The sequence below is a fragment of the Convolutriloba macropyga genome, chromosome 14 (assembly GCF_964194025.1).
Source record: "Convolutriloba macropyga chromosome 14, txConMacr16.3, whole genome shotgun sequence".
Taxonomy (NCBI): Eukaryota; Metazoa; Xenacoelomorpha; order Acoela; family Convolutidae; genus Convolutriloba; species Convolutriloba macropyga.
In genome coordinates this window covers 17482030-17496915 of record NC_134481.1, presented here as the reverse complement: position 1 = coordinate 17496915, position 14886 = coordinate 17482030, and the positions used below count along the sequence as shown (strand labels likewise).

Genomic DNA, 14886 nt, shown 5'->3' with positions numbered 1-14886 from the left:
CAAGCCCGAGGAGATTAATTCGCCGAGTAGTATTTCCTTGAGACTTTTTATTCTATAAGTATACAATTCACCAAAATTTTGGAGGATGCAATTTCCTTGCGTTAAGAGAAATTCTTGAAGATAGAATTGCTAAGCATAAGCTAGCTGCTACTAAATTCAACCCCAAACAAGTTTTCCGAGAGCAGTTTGTCTGACTTTTGTCGGTTTTAGTTTAATGATTTTGCAGGTTTTTTTGGATACATATCTACCTACCCGTGTTTCGTGGCTATGTTTTTCATTTCATTGTTTTACGCTTATTTAAACTTAGAATTTAGGCTCAATTAAGTACACTCCAAAACGATTCCGATGTCTGAACGAAAGCTGAAATTGAAGGCTGCCGCTAATAAATGTAATATTGTTCTTCGAAAAGCAAATTCTTCAGTGTTCCTCAGTTGTGTTGGTAACTTCATCGACGCGGTGTGGGTTTTTTTTATGCTAATAAGACAAGTGTATTTTTTGACAGGCGTTGTTCTTGTACTCAATTTGGCCATTTTTGTTGTTGACAGTTTGAATCTGCTTACTTGGAGCTAGAAAATGTAATAATGGTGTATGCAGAAGTGACCTATCAATGTTTTCAATGTTTTCGAAGCGAGGATTTTATTCATACATGTGAATCTCTCAAAAATGGGCCTTCCTCTCTCTCAGAATGAATTTTGCTTTCTTAATTGAAGATTTTCAGGTCAACCGAGAATATATCATTGTAATTGAAGGTTATTTTAAGGCAGCTAGTAAAAACCACACATAAGTAATTCAAATTCTTTAAATCAAAATAAGACATCTCATCAATTTGTAAAAAAAAATAAATTCTACTTTGGCCTTCATTTTTTCATTGCGTAATAAGACTACAGGTCTACAAAGCTATAGCAACTATTTTTTGTCACGCTGTGTTATTCGCTGTAGTCATTTTAAATTATTTTAGTTGTTGTTAAAAGTATAGTTTTTCAAGTAGTATGAATGGCCTCAATTCTTGAAATTAATTTCTTTATAGGTGACATTTCTCTATCTTTCACTACAAAACGAAGAGCTTCGAAATAGCCTTGATAGGTGGAACGTTGATAGGATCTCGATTCCGAAAAACCAGAGAATAGTAGTGGTCAATGAATATTACCACATGGTTTTCGCTATCAAGAAGTTGTCAAACCTGTTGGGAAGTCGAGAAGTTAAAGACTTGGAGAGAATGCTTTTAGCAGATTTTAATCAACTCTCGTTGCGATTGCAACAGTTGCTTAACTTACATTTCTAGCCTAATTGTTGTGATAAACTTATTAAATAGAGAAAGAAAATGGATGATGAACTTCTGGGTGGCGCTCAAGACGTTGGGGAAGGAACTTGCTACCACCTCTCAGGTTCCAAGATCGAACGTCTGTTTCACGAAGATCAGGGACCGAAAGCAAAAGAAAGTGCAACGCCCTAAGCCCAATCACCCAAGACAATGAAGAGTTGACTGAGGAGTTAGTGAAGAATATCAAGGAAACTGAGGAGAGCTCACTTGCCGCCATCAAACCCACAATAACTGCTAACATAACAAATCAGTTGACTATGACCATCAGAGAATTAGTTAACAAGTCGATGGAAAATTTTAAAGAGGAACTGATGAGGACGGTGAAAGAGCAGGACTTCTTACTGGAGGAAAGAGATGCACAAACGATGTTATCCGAAGCAGAAGAACTAGGAACTACAACAGGAGAGGATAATTGGACTACCAAAAATCACAGCAAGAGATTCAGATGACTATCCTATCTTCAAAAGCTACATTCAAACAGCGGGGAAAGTGGTGGAACTGAGTGATGTCATGAGTGCAGGTGTAGAAAAGTACGATATATCAATTGCTCACAGATTTCCTTCAGCAAACCGAAACGTGCGACCAATAATCGTTCGTTTTGCTCGAAGATCTGCAAAAATGGTCATGCTGAAGAACAAGAAGTATCTGTGATCTGTAGAGAATTTGAAAATTGTCAAAACTTTTCAGGATTTGACACAACCACGGCTACAGTTCTTCAACTTGATAAAACGCTACGAGAGAATTGAATGTGTGGTCTCGAGAGAGATCTATCTTTTATATTTGGAAGGATGACAAGGAAGTGCAGAAAATCTATGGTCTGTATGAGGGTGGCGTAGTGTTGCAGTACAAGTTCAACAATGTGCGGGCCTGTTTCAAGTCTAAGCAATGTGTTTTTCCAAAGCCACCAACACCAGATGAAACCTGAACAATTAGAACATATGTATTCTGAGCTTAATCGTACGGTCATTAAGAAAACTTTCAGATAATTTGGAAGCACTTGTGTATAGTCCCACCATACATATTATGTTTAACTGAAATGTGGCTTAGGTGGATGCTAATTGCTACTTAGTAAAGGGTTTCAACCACCAAATAACTCAATGTCGTTCTCCACGAGGGGGCGGTGTTATGTTGCAAGTTGACTCAAGAAAATTGATTATAAGATCTATTGAAACCCCCTTCGAAGAAGCTGTCTGTGCAAAGCTTGAGTTCTAGCATCAGAGATTGTTTTTAGCTGTTTTGTACAAAAAAAATATACGGTCTAAGAAAAACAAATCCCATAGAAATGGAAACAAAAGAAAACAAACTGCAGCCTTCAAACATTTGTTCTCCTCCGCAGTAAGCTAGAGAAAGAAATTTAATCATCTAAGAATAATTTTATTTCACCAAAGTTTAAAAATTGCATTGGGGACTCCAGACAAACATTTAAGTTGTATAACGAATTGAAAGGCAAAGATGCCAAATCAGAGCTTGCACCAAGACTATTTTCATGTGAAGAGAAGTGCGATAATCCGTTGGCTCATGATGTTGTGGAAAATTCATTGACTACTTCGGGAATTTTGTTATCGAGGTTAAAAGGGGCATGCCTGATATACCTCTTTCTTAAGTTTACCATCGGTTGATCAGTCAATGTACTGCTGTGACGTAACAATACCTGAAGTAGTGAGTTTTATTATGGGTTTAGAAAACAAGTTCGTCTGAGGACGATGGTATTAGCAATGTTTTGTTAAAAGCGTCTATACCTTCAATTGTGCCTTGTTTGACTCTCTTGATAATTAAGTCTTTTTCTGAAGGTGGGTTTCCTGATGCACTGTCATAAGCGAAAGTTTTTGCTCTTCGCAAAAATGGGTCAAAATTAGTTGAAATTAACTACAGGCCAATATCTCTTTTGATGGTTTGGAGCAAGGCCCATGAACGCACTGTTTAATCGACTTCACAGCTACTTTTAGAACTTACTTTAATTTATTCTAAACAATTTGGCCTTAGGGCAGCAATGCGGACGCTTCAGTCTCTCGAATTCATATTTCGAAACGCTTCTGCTACTACAAATGTTGAAAGTTTCTTTCTTGATTTGAGAAAAGCGTTTGATATGATTGATCATAAAATTGTGTCTGTAAGTTTGATAATTATAGCGACCGCGGAATTGTGGTTGATTGGTTTAAATCGTATTTAATTTTGTGAATGCAAATTGTGCAAATAATTGGTATTTCATCAAACTGGATACATCAAGAAAATGGCCTTCCACAGGGTTTTAATTGAGGCCCGCTTTTCTCATTTATTTTAATGACCTTCCTCTAACGTGTAAGTCAATTGATGTCTTTTGTTTGCAGACGATACCAACTTGACGGCTTTTGGTTGTCATAGTAACTCTATCCAATCAGATTCATGCAATGTGTATGATTGGTTATGTGCCAACAAGCCTGCATTAAACGTTGATAAGATTCACTTTTCTATAAACGGAAGTGGTTCTAGTAGGAGAAGCAGCTTCTCCTTCGAAAACTTGCCTTGATTCGTGTTCTTATAAGTATCTCGGTATTTTCATTGATAGTAAATTGTCGTTTAGTAATCATAATAAATATGTTGTGAGAAGAATCGGAGTACAATGTGGGATTGTTTATAAATACGGCATTTCGTGCCACGAAAACAACGAATAAAATACTATATAAGTAACGTGCAACCAATCTTGCAGTATCTTGTTATACGGCTGTTGTAGCTAATCGAGTCTTAAGTCTATCTACAATTTGCAAAAGAAAATAATGAAACGCATTTATTTCCGTAAACGAAGCAGCTCATCTCTTTGCAAAAATGCTTGCTAACTGTGTTTGAGCTACATAAATATGAGCTGCTTAAGTTTGTGCTGTTCTCGATCAATAACAAGCACTCCGAATGCTTTCTTAATAATCTATTCACTTTTCAGAAGATAGTGAGAATAACCAAACAATCTGACATGTCTCTTAGGCCTCCGAATTGCAAAACAAAATTCTCAAAGCTTTCCATTGCCTTTTGTGCCTACATCTTGTATAAATCTCTTAGAAAAGCAGTTGTTGCTTCCGCTTATGTGGACAAGTTTTCTAAAAGTAAAAAGTAATTTTTGAAAAGTTCAAAAAAGTTATTTACTCAATAATCACGAAATAGTCACACTTATATAAAAGTCGGAAATATCCCAAATGAATAATGCTACCATGTATGCTAACACACACACACACACACACACACACACACACACACACACACACACACACACCAATTTTGAGGTTGTCTTCCATGTGTCAAAATATGAGCCTCTCAAGCCCCGTAGTTTTTAGTTTTCGATATATCGGCCTTTTTTTATTTTCTGAAATAGTTTTGAACTTAGAAAATCAAATGGAAAAGTGGGAAAGATTTTTTTGTTTTGGATTTTTGTCCTAAGTCTGACCTTTGCGTTGATAGTCTGCGTCATCTAGGACTCGGCACGGCCTGGTTATTTTTAAATAATAATTAGTGTAAATGCCACCGGGCAAGCTTTTAAGCAGACCAATGCGTCTCGTTGCGTGCCCCTTCGAGTCTTATCATTAACAAAAATCCGGATCTGTTTTGCATATATTATTTTATTATAATTCTTTTTGGTAAATAATTTCCTCTTCTTCTTTGTAGCTAATTAGACTTCCATTTAACTGCTCTCACTTAAAGTTCGTAGCAATTTTATTAGTCATACTGGTTTTTTATGCGACTTTTTCTAGTACTACCAACTTGCCGTCTGATCATTTTTTTTATCTGACCATTTGACTTTTGGCCTCAAAAGCGTGATAAACTAAAAATGCAAAGCCCTTGCGGTTCACTAGTCTCCAAATATGCGATTATCTAAACTGTTTAAGAGACTTGATCTCCCTAAGCCAAAGGTAGCTACTGACGAAGCCAACCGCTCGCCAATCGTTTGATAACAATCCGTGCGACGTTAGTTGGTTATGTTTTCCATAACGCGACGGCGGCGAGAAATGAGTCGGGAACGTAGCCTCTTTCCAAAGCAGAGTTTTGCCACATTTCCAGATTTTCTTAGTATTCAAGAGGCGTTAACGAACTGCTCTGTCGATAAATTATGCAACTTTTGTTATCACAGCTTTGATTAAATCCTTTACAAGGTTTGTTTCAAGGGGATGGGGTGATTGTTGCTAACTTCCGTGGAAAATTATTTTTAATTGTTTTTGAACTACTCCTGAAAAACAAATGGTATACATTAGCTTTTAGAAGATTCTTGTAGAACTTTTAAAATCTAAATAAAAGTTAGCCGTTCAAGAAGGTTTTCATCTCTCTCGTTCTTGCAAGATGTTTGGTGGCGAATTTAAAATTCTTGTCCCAATAGAACTGGCTGTTTTTCGAAATTTTTTAATACAGGTGTGCATTTCAAGGTTTGCATGATGTAAAATAGTTCAATCAATCACTGAGAACTGTACTTCTCCTGGGCTAATAATTATTTACATTAAATTAGTTTTATGAATTAATGATTACAAATAATATCAAACTCCAGGTAATAATAGGCTGATCATAAAATTGTATGCCAACAGCACGACTGTAATGTTTTAGAGATCTAGTGGCGATGTCGAAAGTGACACTGATATAATTCTTGACAACGTTGGAGAAATTGCAGGGAGCGAGCCGACTACCTCGGCGCAACCAGATTTGCACTCGGTTGTCACCAACACTTCCGTGAACCACGCTGGCGTGGTTTCGAACCCCGATGTGTCCGCTGCTTCACCCATTGTAAGCATTGCCCCTCCAAATACGACTTCGCCCAAGCGGGGAAGAATGACTCCGCCACCGGGGATGGAAAGCACAGATGCAACGACGACCTTGGAGCTATAATTCTGTCCATGTTTTTATGAACTGCTCTTTTTTCATGTCAGTAAGTTTTGGAAGAGTTTAGAAATTTTCTTTTGTTTTGTTATTTGTCTACCATTATCTACTAACAAAATGAGCACAACCTTTGAAAGTGTAATAGCATTTTTAAGTGTTAGAAAGCTGACTGTTACTGCTAAAAAGTTGACAATTATTAGTTGGGTTTTGTAAGCAACCTTACAATTGTTTACTTTTTATTTTATAGAATTTGAAGGGGCTTTGCGAAATTGGCCCAATTTAAGGCATTAATTGCTAACATGGCAAAAGCGTGCAGAAGTTTAGCAATTTCTAAGGATATTAGAAATGCAAAAAAGTGGATCGAGAGAAAAGGGGGCAGTTCATTTGTGTGTTTTCATTTTTGTTATGATTTCATTCAATTTATCTTCCAATTAAATTGAGAATAAACTTTTTCTGTTAGATAGTTTGATTTGAAAATATATAACTGCTCTTTAAACGTTTCAATTGCTCCCATTTTTAGGTCAACAAAATTTTTAGCCCAGATTGTTGTTAAACTATCTCAACCAACGAGGTTTGAATCCTTTATTTTGGCTGTTATTAAAAAATATACAAGTGATAATCAAGTCCGGCATATTTGTGTAATTTTGTAATGAATTTTTCTCAAATTGCTGTCAATGCCTGGGTTGATCATTTAAGTTTCCGTGGAAAGGTCTTATGGTTTACAGATTGTAACATATTTGTTTTCATTCAATGATGTAAATTTCATCACTATAACCAGGAGTTACAGGTTACATGTCAATACATATGGGTCAACTCATTTGAAAATTTGAATTACAAGGATAATTCACAATTGTAATTTATGATCATAGAGGAAAATCAACTGTGAATAGTTTGAATACAAGTCAACCCGGGTGATCTAATACTTACATATAGATACAGCTGCAAGAGATGCGTTAGCGCAACTATCTCAATTTTCCAAGTCTATAAAAAGTTTGGATTGTCTATGAATTTACCCAGACCCATGTTGCAATTTATCCTAACCAGAATTGTTTGTGTCCGGGGGTTAAAAGTTGCGGAAGGCCTTATTTTGCGACCATCTTTGACCGCTTAAATCTACATTTATTTTGTTGAGCTCAAGTAGCTTAAAACAGTTTAAGTTTGATTTTCAAAGGAATGTTGAAACTCGGTCAAACTTTGATCGATATAAAACCCGCTGTGCGGTACAATGTACCGTGGGAAAAGTTTTTGTTTTCCGTGGTTTTAATTCCTGCTGTGCTCTTCATTTTTTGTGCATAATGGAATGACAGAAAGATTTATATTGTATCTGCTATTTGCTCGCGAGCTATAGAATATATTTTTCTTAATTAAATTTCTTTATTGATTTGTTTTGACTTTTACAACTATGCGAGGTTTATTGCTGTCATAAAAAGTGATTTTCGAGTATTTCTAAACCGAGATATATTTTCGCTTCAGGTAGGATTATGATACGAAGACTGCAGCTTGCGTAGAGGGATTTGTCTGGCTACTATTTTTTATTTCATCATGGCCACCACAATGCATATTGTCCTGTCATTAGTACTACGTAAGTAGTTCAGTTATTTTTCCTGATTCCAAAGTATCTCACAGACAACGCTTATGCTGGGGAAATTTGAACTGGTGAGCAGGATATTGCTGCAGCCAGCGGTTTTCTGTTTCCAAGATGTCTTCTGAACAATTAACGAACAGTAACCCACAAGTATTGTTTGGAGAAATGACAATGAAACAATTTTTGATTTAACGCGTCCTAACCTACTGTTAAGTGAGACAGCTGTTCTTATAAGCATCTGCTCACGTTTTACGCGGAATCATGCCTTAAACTTTGAAATGAACTGACAAAAATATCAGGCAATCTTATTTGTAACAGTGATACCCGTTTTCACTGCAACCTGAATTTCAATTATTAATAGCCGCACAATGATAGCTGGGGCTATTATTGGCCTTCTCTTGGTTTTTACGACTCGAATTTTGTTCTGGGCAGACAAACGTAGTTGAAAAAGAAATTCCCAAAAAAAAACAAAAGTCCCAAAAAGGGGGGAAAAGAACGAAAGAACGAATTTTTCAACTTCAAAATTGAGAAGCATTTTGAGAGCTAAGAATTTTTGCCCACGAAAGACAAACTCTTGCAAACTCTTGTTTTACAGAACACAACTAGGTACAAACTGTAGTTCTTTTTAGCATTGTACACATATACATCAGATAATCAACAGGTCCTGAAACACAGGGAACCAAAGAAAAATCAAGTTAGAGAAAAATCAACAAAAAAGCTCCATTTTGAATAAGAAGTATACCTAATGCTTCTACAATATAATTCTATATAATAAGTACTAACTCCTTTCAAAACAAATTAGATCACTGCACTGGGTTTATCAAACCCCTATGACACCACACAACTAACAAAAGCTAGCATATTTTGTTCTGGCAGACAAACGTAGTTGAAAAAAAATTCCCAGAAATAATTATTTAAAAAAACAAAATTTTTGAAAATTATCGAATCTGGCTTTCCAATCTAATCAGCAAACTCCGTGCAATTGGTTTTAACAAATCAAGCCCCAAAATATGAGAAGAAAAGGAGAAAGAACGAATTTTTCAACTTTAAATTTGAGAATCATTTTTGAGAGGGAAGAATTTTTGCTTACGAAAGACAACTCTTGTTTTACAGAACACAATTAGGTTCAAATTTTAGTGCTTTTCAGCGTCGGACACATATACAACCGATAATCAACAGGTCCTTAATGACAGGGAACCAATAAATTTAGTCAACAAAAAGTTCCATTTTTGAATACGAAGTATACATAATGCTTCTACAATTTATTTATATATAATAAGTAATTCCTTTTAAAACAAAATTGATCACTGCACTGGGTTTATCAAACCCCTATGACACCACAAAACTAACAAAAGCTAGAATATGTTGTTCTGGGCAGACAAACGTTGAAGAAAAATTCCAAAAATATTTTCTCAAATAGAACAATTTTTCGAACTTATCAAATCTGGCTTTCCAATCACATCAGCACAATCCTTGCAACTGGTTTTAACAAAGCAAATGTCAAAAAGGGAGAAAAAAGGAAAAAAAACGAATTTTTCGACTTTTAAAATGAGAAGCCTTTTGAGAGAACAATTTTTGCGCTTGAAAGATAACTCTTGTTTTACACACTGTAGTTCAATCCAGTATCAAACACACCTGCTAATGATAATTAAACGGTCTTGAAGGACTGAAATCACAAAAAATTTCAAGTTACAAAGAAATCATTAGATAAATCAATTTTCAAATACGAAATATACCTAATGCTTCTAACATCTAAATCTATATAATAAATGCGGAACCCCTTTTAAAACAAAACTGATTCCTGCAATGGCTTCATCAAACCACTAACACACCACAATTTACAAAAGCTGACATATTTTGTTATGGTCAGACAAACGTAGTAAAAAAATGTCCTAAAAAAGTTAAAACAAAAACTCTAACAGTTTTTCAAAAAACATCAAATCTGGCTTTCCAAGCACATCAGCACACTCCTTGCAACTGCTTTTAACAAATGAAGCTCCAAAACCGACAAAAAGAAACCAAAAACATCTAATATTGATAATTAACGGATTTGTATGGACAGGTACAAAATAGAGAAATTAACAAAAGAATCCTCAATTATTGAATACGAAATATACCTAACGCTTCTACTATCAAGTCTATATAATAAGTACCAACCACCTGCTGAAACAAATTTGTCTCAATTAAACAAAATCATGTAGTGTCTTTATTAAACCACTAGCACACCACAAAACTTACAAAATCCGACATTATGTTCTAAGCAGACAAAAGTAGTGGAAAAATTCCCAAAAAACTAATTTTTTAAGTAAAAACCAGATGTTTTTCACAATTATTATATCGGGGTTTCCAACCGCATCAAAACACTCCATACAATTGTTTGTAGCAAAGTTTGCACCAAAATGCAAAAAATGGAAAAAGAACCAAACTTTCATCTTTGAAACTGAGATCATTTAAGGACAGAGGTTCTAAAATAATAAAGCGTAAATAATAGAGAGTACGCAGTATTCCTAGTGCTTCTACTATCCAAATCTATAATGAGTACAAATCCCCTTTAAAACAAAATTTGTTCTTGAACTGTCTTTATCAAACGAATAGGCCATCATAAAGCTAAAATAAGCTATATTTTGTTCTGAGCAGATACCTCGTTGTAATAAAGGTTTTTCTCTCAAAAATCATTTTTTTTTCAACTTCTTTAATAGTAACGTATTGGGCAACATTTAAGCAACATATGTTTTTTAAGCGCATAGGCACGTTCCTTGCAATTGGTTTCAACGAAACACCGCCCGAAAAAAAAACAACTGAAAAAGGCTTTCCGATTTTTAAAATGAGAAGCATTTTGAGCCCGAAGATTTTTTGACCACGAAAGACAACTTTCATTTTACCTGACCAAATTGGAAATTGTGGTTCTTTTTAGATTAAGATACGTCTTCTTGTAAGCTCCAACATTTTCTGAACGCCATGGAACTAAACAAGATGAAGTCAGACAAGATAAACAAGAACAAGTAACAAAAAAGTTTCTTGATACGAAGCATACCTATTGCTTCTAACATATAAATCCATATAAAATACAAACCGTTATCGTTTGAATTGGTTTTTTTGAACTACTAGAGCGACCGATAACTGGGTAAAACTATCAGGTTTTGTTCTGGGCAGCCAAACCTTGTTGAAAAAAGTTTTCCGCTCAAATATAATTTAAAAAAATTCTCACAACTTCTTCAAAAGCAACTTTTTGGGTACTTTAAAAGCATCAATAAAATCACCGCCCAAAAAATTTGAAAAACTTGAAAAATAAAATCAATGATGCGGCACTGAAGATCCAAAGAAACGAAGGCATTCCTTTCTACAAGTCGTCTGGTTTGCAAATTAGTAAATCAAACAAGTAATATTAACGCTTCATTATTTGACAAAGACTGAAGCAGAAGGTTGCGTTGCATTGTCTGTAGGTAACACAAAGACTCTGCTTTTTTTGAGGTGCAAATAATTACAATTGAGTTTTTTTTTGCTTAATCGCACTATATAACTCAGGACCCAACTCATTGGATTTATTTATTGCAAGGCGTAAATCTTCATTGGTTACTCTGTTCGCAAAATCAAAATGATTGTATGCAAACTCCTGCAGAGAAACAACTGCACTAGATTCAGATGTTTCAAGAATATCAGTAAGCATTCAAATTTTTTTTGCCCCTCACAGTACTTTACGAAATGTTGGCAACTCCCTGTAGCTTTGAACGAGCTAGATTCGTTATGGCAATGATAATTAGATTAATTGAACAAGAAAGTTCTTTGAGGTTTTGATTAGAGATTAGAGATCTCTCAATATTGAAGAAGGATGTTCGGGTTCCAGATTGTAGACTGTCTGGAAGCTTAATAGAACCAAGGACTCAAATTTCAAATCATTGGTAGCTATCTTAGCGACTCATGCGCGGAAGAAATTACGTAGAAATTGCTTGGCAACAACCTCTGTTAACTGAAGAGGCGATAAAGATTTAGACGTCTTTCTTGTTAGGTTGTCATGAGCAGACTCGAACGGGAAGGAGGAGAACACGGCCATTGATCCATCTTTTTTCACCTAAAAAAATGCGACACTTCAAAAAGTTTGGGCAACTTTTTCCATTTGGGCAAACTGAACTTTACGAAAAAACTAAAGTTTAACCTCGTGATATCAATTCTACGATGAAAACGATATATAGACGCAACAATCGGCACTCTACATAAAAAATATGTACAGAAAAGCATTATTTGTTTCTGGATACTAAACTTCTTTCAATATTTTAAAGAAAATTGAACACTTTAGTTAACAAGAGAAAGAATAAGTAAATATTATTTCTATCTCGGACAGAGTGCGCGAGAGAGCGAATAGTAAAGGTCTCAGAGCATTCACCGTAAAACAAAGTGAGATTCTTCTGAAAATTGTCTAACAGAAGCGCTGCTTTTTCACGTTTTTCTTTGACTCATCTTGATATATTCTGATAACAAAAGACAAAGAAAATAAATGCAATTTGGATAAATGCAACCAGTAAAAGTAACAAAACCATAAAGTAAAAAGGGTTTTAAACTCCGACGCTTTCCACTTTTGCAGAAGATCTAAGCTCCTAAATTGTCTTGAGAACTCTTGATAAGGTAAGCGGAATGTCGACAACCGATTTTTTACAACGGACTAAGAGCACCAAAAATAGGACTTAACAAGAATCAATACCTCGCTTTCGATTTGAGAAGTTTTATTGTTTTGAAATTCATTCTCCTAATATAGCGAAGCTTAACCTAAAGTTCAAACCCTCTACAAATTTGAAGGCAAACTCCACAATCGGTACTTTGCTGTCAACTTTGAACAACTAAGTAGAGAAAAGCGAACTATCTATGACCACGTTTGACAGTTTTTATTCAAAACTACTGCTAGGCTGAAAAAAGTTAAAACGATCGGTTAAATTGATGCAAAGAAAGCTTACTCCACTATCGGTACTCTCCTCTCACTGCTCAAACCAAAACTGTAGCCATTAAAAAATTACCTTACCCTCAATTTAATACTTTCTAAATTGAAATTCAATGTAATTAAAAAAACGAAGCACAAACTAACTTACTAATTCGAAATTGAATTGAAAAAAGAAAGCAAACTTTATTTGCAACATAAAAACTAGTTTTTGAAAAACACCTGTTATTCCCATAATTGGTCCTCCAAGTGTTTCAACCAACTTCAGACTGTTTGAGCGACTGAATGAACTTCTGTTCAAATTAGCATCCCCATGTCGGTAGACCCATACTTTTTTCGTTTGAGCTCTTTCACCCCGGATAAAGCAACGGGACAACCAAACTTTTCATTAAATTGCGTATGGTTAACGACACCTGCCTTGGCAACCATATCCAGCACCGCAAAAGCTATGCGTACTTTGACCTGCAACGCAACCGGAAAAGTTTATACAAAAATTTCAATTTTATCTACGCAGCCAGAATAGCAGAAAATCTCCGAAAGAAATCAATTTTTTTGAATTTGACGCGCCTCGAGGCAGAAAAATTTGCGATAAGTAATCAGATAAAATACAGCTCAAACTTAGTTGACTCACAAGGCGATTCGCCATCAACTTTCATCAGATATACAAAGTAGCCAATATATTTGGGCAACAAAATGCCATTGCATGGAAACCAGCTATTGTTTCCTGCCAGCATATCATAATTTTGGAGTTAGAACCTGTTCATTTTGACGCTGTAAGTAAAATAGAAAGCTACACCTTCGTTCATTTCAACTTTTTCAATTTGATCTTTCTGCTGATTGGTGAAATTTTGTATGAAGTGAAAAGAAGGCACGTTGTTTGAATGAGGGAGGGAGGGAGTCTAGGAAGAGTTGCAGAATACTACGCGCACTACGATCAGTTAAACTATTAGATGCCATGAGTTTAAGAAAACGATTTGAAAAAGTATTAACTGAATTTCTACTTCCATTACAAACTTCATCGGAACTCGATGAGTTTTCAAACGAAGATGACGATGAGTCAGACCAGTTGTGGTTTTCAATTTCCGCGGAAAACTCTTCAAAGTTCTCACAGAACTGAATGTGTTTGCGTAGAAAAAACAAAATCTTGCTCAATGGCTTCTTCATTAAAGCAATTGAACTCAGTATTGGCTACAGAGAACTGGGTTTCAGAACACAACTCACGAGCGTTTGCACAATTTTTTGTTTCTGGGATTTGATCGATAACGTGTGCTTCATCTGACTCCTCGGAAGAATCATAACTTTCAGAAGAACTACAGAGCCTGCTTTTTCTAAAACCTCTGCCTTTGGTAGATGCTTTGGCTTTGATGAATTTTTTGCTGAGCTTTTGTCTCTTTGGTCGTATGGCACCGTTTGCTATCGGGTACGAAGCTGCAACAGCTGACGAGCAAGTGACCTCAAAACGGTCGGGAGAAGAGCTGCGCAGTAAAGGTTTTAGTTCTACAAAATAGAAGGCCTTGAGATAGTCAGCGATCATTGTTATTGATAAGGACAAAGAGCGTTCGTTTCTACAACACAAACTGTCAGGAATTTTTCTTGTTTTCACTTGGAAAGTGTCAATTGCAGCCCCGGTTGAACTAGAGTCTGCATAAGAAAGCTCACGCAGAGTGTAGAAATAGCATACTTCTACTCATTCGAAAGGAACCAAACCGGATGTCTGAAACATGAAGCAAAAAATCAGAAATAAATACTTCTCTACAAAGTAAAATTTTATTCAAACTTATAAAGATCAAAGTCTTCTTAATTCCGAAACGCAATGTCGAGACTCTGCTTCTTTCAGCAAAAACAAAGCAAAAATTGAGCAAAACGATAAGCAAATAATTAACTGACTTTTGATTGTTTTTGAAACCCACCCTAAGTTTCTTAAGTCAAATCTGTAATTTTTTATAAAAGTTAAATATTTTGAAATCCGGAGCAAAGTGACAATTTTGCAGCTTTTTGTGGAGTAACCAATTTCATTGCAAAAAAAACGAAGATTGGATTCATCAAGGAAATTTTTGCAGTCAATGAAACAAACGGACAGGGTTCATAACAAAAATTGTTTGAAAATAAGAGAACGATAAAATTATAGCCGACTGGACAAAATTTCAAACGTTACTGTCGCATCCACTCCAAATAAATCAAAATAAGTGGCCAGATAGAGATAATTTTTAAATCAACGGCAATGCG

The 14886-nt window shown here is 35.4% G+C and overlaps 4 protein-coding genes across 7 annotated transcripts in view; 3 read left to right on the top strand and 1 right to left on the bottom strand.

Annotated features, from left to right (window-relative positions):
• LOC142353115 (sodium/hydrogen exchanger 9-like) overlaps positions 1 to 6241 on the top strand; it is a 62020-nt gene extending 55779 nt beyond the window's left edge. Inside the window, exon 15 of the mRNA XM_075405323.1 lies at positions 5879 to 6241. Within this exon, the coding sequence (XP_075261438.1) occupies positions 5879 to 6157 (279 nt within the window). The 3' untranslated portion in view covers positions 6158 to 6241. The remainder of the gene's footprint in view (positions 1 to 5878) is intronic.
• The window catches only part of LOC142353108 (MAP kinase-activated protein kinase 2-like), a 256806-nt gene that overhangs the window by 169636 nt on the left and 72284 nt on the right, over positions 1 to 14886 (bottom strand). The gene's annotated exons all lie outside the window — the stretch shown is intronic.
• The window catches only part of LOC142353111 (uncharacterized), a 36378-nt gene continuing 22774 nt past the window's right edge, over positions 1283 to 14886 (top strand). For 2 of the 3 annotated variants that reach the window (XM_075405319.1, XM_075405317.1), the window contains exons 1-2: positions 1283 to 1312; positions 7622 to 7730. In XM_075405319.1, coding sequence (XP_075261434.1) covers positions 7691 to 7730 — 40 coding nt within the window. In that variant the 5' untranslated portion in view covers positions 1283 to 1312; positions 7622 to 7690. Of the gene's footprint in view, positions 1313 to 7363; positions 7558 to 7621; positions 7731 to 14886 lie in introns of those variants that run through there. The other variant, XM_075405318.1, reaches the window with a different exon arrangement.
• LOC142353106 (trifunctional enzyme subunit alpha, mitochondrial-like) overlaps positions 1289 to 14886 on the top strand; it is a 249227-nt gene continuing 235629 nt past the window's right edge. Inside the window, exon 1 of the mRNA XM_075405311.1 lies at positions 1289 to 1313. The gene's annotated coding sequence lies outside the window, so the exon portion shown is untranslated. The remainder of the gene's footprint in view (positions 1314 to 14886) is intronic.